Source organism: Phaseolus vulgaris, chromosome 3 (genome assembly GCF_000499845.2).
Source record: "Phaseolus vulgaris cultivar G19833 chromosome 3, P. vulgaris v2.0, whole genome shotgun sequence".
NCBI lineage: Eukaryota > Viridiplantae > Streptophyta > Magnoliopsida > Fabales > Fabaceae > Phaseolus > Phaseolus vulgaris.
Genome location: NC_023757.2, coordinates 53,122,969 through 53,131,799, shown reverse-complemented (window position 1 = coordinate 53,131,799; position 8,831 = coordinate 53,122,969). Strand labels below are relative to the sequence as shown.

General features: G+C 30.8%; 1 protein-coding gene across 4 annotated transcripts; it reads right to left on the bottom strand.

Annotated features, from left to right (window-relative positions):
• Positions 1-4,648: 4,648 nt before the first annotated feature.
• On the bottom strand, positions 4,649-8,831 carry LOC137808764 (peptidyl-prolyl cis-trans isomerase CYP40-like). 4 transcript variants are annotated; one of them, XM_068610034.1, is made up of 10 exons: positions 8,508-8,831; positions 8,127-8,393; positions 6,963-7,463; positions 6,653-6,740; positions 6,507-6,559; positions 6,306-6,410; positions 6,128-6,203; positions 5,747-5,784; positions 5,481-5,541; positions 4,649-4,959 (listed from the first exon to the last, which is right to left on the bottom strand). In XM_068610034.1, exons 2-9 carry the CDS (start codon positions 8,295-8,297, stop codon positions 5,488-5,490), a joined length of 1,086 nt encoding a protein of 361 aa, XP_068466135.1. In that variant the 5' UTR covers positions 8,298-8,393; positions 8,508-8,831; the 3' UTR covers positions 4,649-4,959; positions 5,481-5,487. The 4 variants fall into 4 exon arrangements, with proteins under 4 accessions (XP_068466135.1, XP_068466134.1, XP_068466137.1 ...); XM_068610033.1 differs by having other exon boundaries at positions 8,512-8,818; XM_068610036.1 differs by having other exon boundaries at positions 8,631-8,818.

Sequence of the window (8,831 nt, the reverse complement as noted above, 5' to 3'; positions counted from 1 at the left end):
ATATAATTAAGGAGAAAATATTTAGTGACTTAGAAACTTAAGTTAAAACTTTTAAAATTTTAAAATAGAAACTAATTTTTTTTATTTTTAAAATTATTTCTAATTTAGTTATTATATCAACTAATTTTTTTCTAAAATTGATTTTTTTTAAATAAAGTTTCCTATATTATTTGTATTTCAAGGTGTGATTTTATATGAAAAGTAACTCTTCTTATATGATAGGACTACTCTCATATCTCATAGGAAAATACATAGTCTCATAAGGATTTTCTATTCTAAATAGAATAATATATTATAAAAATCAAACAAATTTTTATAACCTATCTCTTTTCAAGCTATGTTCTTCATGTGGAAGACTTTCTTATATTATGTTTACATTTTTATATTCTTTAATTTTTTTGTTTGTTTTGAAGATGGTTCTCTAAGTTCTTCATCAATTGAAGACTTATCATAACATACTATACTCAAATATCTTAATCATATTGTAAAAAAATAGCCACAACATTACTTAAACACATGAAACAAAAAGTCCACAACTTAACGTATTAATCCAAGAAAAAATCACAAAAAAACTCTTAATTATTGCACTATACCATTATAATTAAGAATGGTCAAATAAGTGTGACAGTTATAATGAGCTTGGATAGATGATTTTAAGATGATAATTTACTTTTTTAAAAGAATTTAAAATTATTTATAATAAAATATGTTGTTCAGCCAAATAATCTAAAAAATTGAAGTTTTAAATTTATTTATTTATCTAATACAAAAAATTGCCTTCTACTGTTTTTTTTTTTTTTTTTTTGCTTTAAAAGCAAACTCCTCATCTCTGTGACAAAGAACCATGAGTGACTTGAAAAATAAGAGTCATTTTTTTAAAAATGTTTTCAACTAATATTTTTAAAATAAAAATGAAATCCCCCAAAATAAGGATATTAGAGATGATCCGATCCATATAACATGGATTCTGACATGGAAAGAACACTATAACATGTGTAATCTTAAAAAATAAAATGTAGGACAAGTAGCCACGTATAATTATTTAATTTTAAATTCATAATAAAAAAAATATATGTATTCAAAATTATCTATAAACAATGTTACTTAAATATAACAATCTAAAGATATTGTCATCTAATACAAAATTAATATAACTCATCTATTTAAAATTCAAAAAGTGGAAAGAGATATAATTTATTTAAGATTCACATTTCTTCTATCTATTTTTCATTCACAATATAAAATCAAATTTTATATAGTTCTAAAAGTCAAAAATATTTGTGTTAATACTTTTTAATGTTTGCTGGAAAGAGTATAAATACTAAAACAATTATTTTCTCCAAAGATTCATATTAAATATCATATGACGTGTATGGTCACGTAGACGTCTAAAATTTATTTGCGCGTGTTAAATTATATTTGTATTTATTTCTATTTTACTCTACAAAAAAAAGTTGGTAATTGTAAACTTAAAAGTAGGTGGCAAATAGCAGAAACATTGCGCTAAATGATCCAAACTTTTTAAAGAAAATAAAAAATGGTCAATTTATAGATGAAAAAGAGAGCGGCAAATAGTAAAATTGTTGGGCAACCAAATCGGCCCAGGCTCTTCAAAATATCGGTGCCTTTATAAAAAAATTGGCAGAGTGTTTATTCTTACACCTCCATAGTTTTTTTGTAACCCTCTTATAGGCTAAAAGATCATTTAATTCTAAATGAAATTATATTTTAAATTATAGAATTTGAAAGGTATTTTCAAATAAAAATAATTTTGGAAATTTATAATGTATTTTTCTAAAAGCGTATTTTAAAATTATAAAATCCAGAAAATATCTTTCAGATTTTACAATATAAAATGTATTATTTTTTGTCTGCGTGGTTTAAGATTATTTAATTTTTTCATTAAAGCAATGGTCATTTCACTGACTCTAATTTTTGTTAAGGGTATAATGGTCATTTGGTTGACTCTATAGTTTTTTTAAGGATATAATGGTCATTTCATTGACTCTATGAAGGTTCAGTACGAATTGGGCGACGTGGCATGGAATTGTTGGGTCTAAACGGACCGCCCTAAATGCTCTCAAAAAAACATAAACTCACTAGATGAGGTGTGTATATAAAAAACGCGTGTCACTATCAAATGTTAGGCCCAATGAATTGGCCTAGATTAAAGAAATAATGGTAATGGGAATAACAAATATGAGGCAATTGCTTCCTGCACCCGACGAAATTTTCAAAATTCAACTATGCCCTTGTCTTCTTTAGTTTGAAAAGCTGTGAAGGTTTCTTTGGAAAAGCTGTGATGGTGGTGCTTTGAGTTGGCTTTCTTCTTTGGTGGTGCTTTGAGTTGCGTAGGAAGTGGATTTACAGTGGTGGTGGACGGGGTCGTTTGCACTTTGACATTGTTGTGAGGTAAGAACCGATTTAAGTTTTTTTATCGCATTTTGTTCAAGCTCAGGTAGTGGCGGATACCGATATCCGGAAGTCTTCTTTTAACCTTACGGATGTAAGCGTCCGTAAGTCAATAACATTTTCTGCACCATATTACTGCATTACGGATATCATTATCCAAAATTTCGTTTTGTATTATGGATTTAAATATCCGTAGTTGTATTTTGAATTATGGATATCCATATCATAGTTGACTATTTTCCGCAAGCTATAATTCTGAACAAAAATATCCGCAAGTCACTTACCTTGTCTTCTCCGACGTTCGCTCCGAACTTCCTTTCCGTTCAAGGACTTCTTCGTCATCGCAGCTGATGGTCTGTCGCCGAAATCAAACAGAACGAAAAGGCTTGTTGTGCTTCCCTGTGAAAACCAAGAGGAAGATGGTGCAGATGAGTTGCGACTGTGGATTGGGTGGATAAGTGAAGGTTGGGTGCAGGTCTCTAATTCACCTTCATCACTTGACCTAATTTAAAATTTATTAAGAACACTTTTGTCTTTTCAAGTCTATGATCAATTGCGAGTTTGAAATGATCAGGGAGAATCTGCCCAAATATGAAGGGGCCTAAAAACAAAGGTCCAAATTTTGGAATAAACCGAAGATGTAAAAAAGCCATATGAAAAAGGATGGGCCCCACATGAATAAAGAAAGTATGGAAATTGGGGGCCCACGTGTACTATCCTAGGTGAATTAAAAGGCCATGAATGGTTGAACATAGAGAATGCATGCATGGTGAGAGAAAAGACGAATCATGGTACATAAAGCAATCATGATTTGCATAATCTCCATGCACACCAAAACGCAAAACCTCAGACTACAACAAAGGTGTTGCAGCCCCTGCACCATAATTCTCTATTGTTTTCTCTAAAACCTTAAATTCTACATCTTAAACCTTAACCATGCTAACCACTGTCTAATGCAAACGAAAAAAAACATATGTATACATGCAGTGGCCACCAATTCGGTTAGCAATAGAATTTATTGTAAAAACGAGAAAAAGAAAAAAAATTAAAATTAAAATGGATTAAGACAAAATAATAGAGAAAAACACACCATTTATAATGAAGAATAAATAAATATATAGAGATTCGTTACTTTAGAAAGTTTCTCAATATAAGAACTAAAGTAAAAGATGTTTTAGATTCTCAAATATGAACTCATAAAGATAATTTTATTTAATATTTTAATAAATGGAGGAGACTCGCTTACGTAATAAAAAGAAAAATTGGACAAGAAATCAAAGAAACAAAAAAATTAAGTTAATTTTATTAATCAATAATTAATTTTACTAAACATGATAATACATGATATTCCCTAAAACTAGGAAGTATATCTGAATAATTCTTTGAATTTAGGAAAGTAGTAATGACTTATGGTGTCTATCTTGCTTTCCAAAAGACACTAGATGGCTTTTAAAAGGTTGAAGGGTCAAGAGTTAACCTAACCATGTGTCCTTAAAAGTGATATATGATAATTTAGAAGCTCCTAAAATTACTTCTCACTTCCAAATTTTATTTTATGAAGTTGAGTTGCACATAGAAACACTTAGTAAAAATACTCATTCTTGTTTCTTGACTTATTCAAATGTATTATACACCCAACAAGTCTTTTAATTAAAAAAAAATAATTCCACTAACATTTAGAATTTTCACAAATTATTCTAGTTTCAATTTGTACATTTATTTTCAAACATCGACTTATGCAACCAAAATACGTAAAATCAATGTAAAATTTGTCCTTATGTTTATTGAGAAAATCAAATTTCTGTTAACAAACGTAAATTTTATTCTCTCATACCACGGTTGATTTATCGAAATTAAGTTATTTTATATAATATTTATTTTCACTCAGAATAAAAATTATTTATTTAGATTAAAAATATCTCTTAAATAATTTCTCATGGAAAACATTATTAAAATTAAGTATGCACCCTTCAGATTTCTCATTGTCCTACATCCTAAAATCAAATTTAGCTCTTAACCATTTGAAATGGGAGTTTAAAGTCATGAATTTATGTAAATTAAATCAAATTTTTGTTCACACATCTAGTATAGGAACCATCTCTCGTTAAATGAGGTTCTCATTTTGCTTAGTGAATCAATTTGAGAGATTTCATTAAAAGAATATCACTAATTAGATCTTAAACAATAATGGTGTATGACAAATTAGTTATTTATAGGCTAAAATACAAAAAAAATGTATTTAAAATTCAGTATTGGTTATATTGATACTAATATTTAATTCTAATCAATAAATGAGCTACATAAGAGCTTCAGTGTAAGACTCGAATAACAAATATCAAAATCATATACCTGTTCCATCAGCTATTTTAACTGCATTTCAATGATGACCACCCAATAAAATGTAATTTGTAAGAGAAAAGGTTGACAAAATTGTTGGATAAAATTTCCATATGTAACAATCCCAATGCTTATATCCACTTTATTTCATCCAAGCCTGAACCTTTTGCCATATGTATATGCTGCAATAATCTGATTGTTTTCCTCACCCTGAAAAGAGAAGGTATGATTTACTATGTAACACAGATACTGACATTGATAGATACTAACATTGATATGACACAGACACGAAGATACGCATAATCTCTAAAATGTAAGACACGAAGATACGAATCTATATATTATATAATTATGAATTATATAAATTCATAATAAAGATTTATATGCACAAGTATATTTCAACTTTTTTTTAGCAGAAAGATGTTTTCATTGACTAATTCAAAAGAATTTATTTCTTATTTTTATAATCATAATAAAAACTTATATAATAAGTTTGAGATTTTAAAAAATTAATGTATTTTTTCTTTTTAAAATTGTGATAGAACCGGTCTCCAATACAACGGACACAACATTTAATAGGCGTATCCAAGCTTCATAGATGGCTTATGAACTGTTCATTCGAACTAAATAATTAGATAATCAATCTATCTGCAATTATGCATAAGCAATTGTAATGACATGAATTTCAATTCATGGTAATTTATCTGTTTAGCTGAGAGATGAAAACATACCAGAGTGTTATTGGAACATCTTGCTATATGCTTTTTTCTCTAGGTCATGCCTATCAGCTATCTGCAAGAACACATATTTCAGATTTTGCAACCACTATATAATGCTTGTTCAAACAGTTTGTTACAGATTAAAAAAAAGTGATTTTTTTCAAGTAAAATAATTTAGTGATTATTTTGAAGTTATTTAAAAAACCAAAAGCTAATTCACGTTTGTAAAAGTGATTCTTCAAAGAAAAACAAAGCTGTAAAAATGGATCCCTACTAACCTTCCTCCTAGCAGCAGCAAGTTCCTTTTTGATTCCAGCTGAAAATAGCAAGATATCAATTATGCTTCAGGAAACTTTAGATTACTGAAGTAGCAGAACTGCACTATAAATTTAAGTAAAAATTTCCATATAAAATCACACACATCATTATCAGTTCTTTGTAAAATGGCCCTTATATTCATTTAGCTTTAATTTCTAACTCTATATTTAACTCTTCTCATCATCTGGATAGTAATCTTCATCTTGTATCTTTTAAAAGGTTAGATCCTAAGAGCATGTGAATCTGTCTCTGGATATTGCATCAATAGCTTGACTAAAATAAACAAAAAATTCAGTAGATGACACAAAGGCCAGATCCAAAAATGTATGTTCACAACTAACCATCATTTGGCTCCAAGGTCAGTGCCTTCTTAAAGCTTTCAACTGCAGCATCAATGTCATGGAGTGCCATATATGCCTGGTAAATTGGAAGTAACATATTTACCAGAGTTAAAAGCATAATAAAGGGTTACAAAAGCTCCAAACTTTTGAGAGGAAGCCCTTCAAGTACAATACCAACCTGTCCTTGGCGAAACAAAGCTTTAGCATTGTTGTCTCCCTCACGCATTGCAAATTCTGTATCCAACAATGCTCCTTTAATGTCCCCTAGTTTCAATTTTGAAGCCTTGAAATAATGACATAACAAACAAATAGATGGAAAATAGAAAATTTAGTTAATATGGCAACAGAAATCAAATGAATATAATAACACCCAACTTACAGAGCTGTTTGTGAAAATCTGAGACTTGGTTTTTCTCAATCCTGAACTTATCTCTGCAAAGGCATATATACCATAATGCATTATTGTGATCAAAGTAACAGCATTGCACAATTAAGCTAAGGAAATAGTAGATAAGGGCAGCATACCCTCATCAATGCCTTCCTTCTCCCAACAAATATCCAGGTAGCGTAAAGCTTTCCTATACTTCCTTAGAGCCATTTTGTAGTCTTGTTTCTGCCAGAAAAAAAGAAAGATCATTTTATTTTCTTGCTACTGAGAATCACAGGAAAAGGGAGACAAACAACTACAGCAAAAATAAGCACTCAAAAACTATGAACTGACAGAAAAATTATTTCATTGACATCTCAGAAAATCAATATAACTTTTTTCAGGTCAGGGTATGGATTAATACATCAGAACAATAATCTGAGATGGAGCATGGGAAAGCAGCAATACCCTGTAATGATCATTGCCAAAAGTTTTGATTGAGTCCACAGATTTCATCCACCAGTCAAGTTCAGAAGGGCTCTCATCAAGGTCTGCTGGCCAATCAGGATAGGTGTCTCCATCTTTGAAGAAGTTAGATATTCCATCATCATCCCCTTCAGGAATTTCTCCAGAATCCACAATTTTAACATCAAGAATGGGACGATCATCCTCCCCGGTCACAACATGCTCAATTGATCGAACCACTCCCATTCCTTTAACTACTTTTCCAAATACAACATGCTTACCGTCTAGATGGGAAGTTCGAGTAGTAGTGATGAAAAACTGTGACCCATTTGTATTGGGACCAGAGTTTGCCATTGATAACATCCCTTTTCTTTCATGCTTCAACTCAAAATTTTCATCTTCAAACTTATGTCCGTATATAGATTCTCCTCCAGTACCATCTCCAGCAGATATATCACCTCCTTGAATCATGAACCCTTTAACAACACGATGAAAGCAAGATCCCTGAAAATACAACACAACATAACACAATTTCAGAATTTCACCTCTGAACTAATATCAGATTTATCTCTTGGATCATATTGTGTTAGCAATTGCCAATTATTACACAACAAGTTGACGAATATTTTCAAACAGAAATAATTTATGGAATTTCAAAAGCAATCCCCCCTGGAAAAAAAAACAAAACTTTAGATTGAATAAACAGCATCAACCCCAACATCGATACATGTAAAAGAATCCTTTTGTAGGAAAAAAAATTGAATGACTACAATGAAAGAATAAAGGACATAACCGTCTTTTCAGAACTCTTCGTCCAAAAGTGATGAAATAAAAAGCAGCTTCAAATTCAACCCTTGGATTACTACAAAGTTCAGATCTTAGAGCAGCTAAAATTCTCAAAATCATCAAGATACGGCGATGAAAGGGGAGCTACAAAAGACGCAGCCAATGTTCCAAATCGAAATATCAAGTTTTGAACGGCCCAGTTACACTCTAATGACAAAAAACAAATATAATTTCTTTCATTCAAATAGCATATAGAAGAATTCATGAAGAGGGGCATAACCCATTTCACAAACAAGGTTAAAAAAGCAATCTTTGAGAGGTGAAAAGGAAGAATTGAATAGACATAGAAGAAGGGTATATGGATAAAGTAAAAAAAAAGACCTTGAAATGAAGGGGCACCCCAGTATTTGGACCAATGCCTTTCTCACCAGTGCAGAGAGCTCTGAAGTTCTCTGCAGTTTTGGGAGTAACATCATCGTAAAGCTCCACCACTATCCTTCCTTCTAGCTCCTCCCCTATGCCGATGTCCAAGAAGCACCTTCCTCTCCCCATGTCTCTCTGCAGGATGTGGTTCACTGTGATGTTGGCTGGGTTGAAGTAGAATGCTTGCAAGACCTTCTAGACTCTTCTCTGATGTCACTCTTCAATCTTCAATCAGCAACAAACAGAGTGTGAAAAAAAAGGGCAAAAATAATTACTGGGAAAAATAATCACAATAATTGAAGAAACAAAAGTAAAAAAAAAAAAGACCCTCATTCTCACTCACTCAACCCTGGTGCTCTTTCACAGCACAAGCCTGGCTTCACAGCAGCATCAACTTTCAAAAGCAATAAAAATTAAATTTTGATTTATTTTTGTATTAATTTATTAAATAAATTTATTTACTTGTGTGTCTGTCTGAAAGTAGCATTGTATGGGAACTAGGTAAGGTGTTTGCATTGTTTTCTCAGATCTTGATTGCCAAATTTGGATATATGTAGGGTCGGAAGAGTAAAGGGTAATTTTTAACCAGAATGGATACTCTTTCTCTTCTCTTTGCTTTTTGTTCTTTTTTGAAATGAAAGAGAGACACTAATTAATCTTTTC

Coding starts and splice junctions, on each gene's coding strand:
- LOC137808764 (XM_068610034.1), bottom strand. CDS start 8,297: ATGGGGAGAGGAAGGTGCTTCTTGGACATCGGCATAGGGGAGGAGCTA. Junction 6,411..6,506: donor AGATTTTCACAAACAGCTCT/GTAAGTTGGGTG, acceptor CATTATTTCAAG/GCTTCAAAATTGAAACTAGG. Junction 6,204..6,305: donor CTTTGTTTCGCCAAGGACAG/GTTGGTATTGTA, acceptor CCAATTTACCAG/GCATATATGGCACTCCATGA.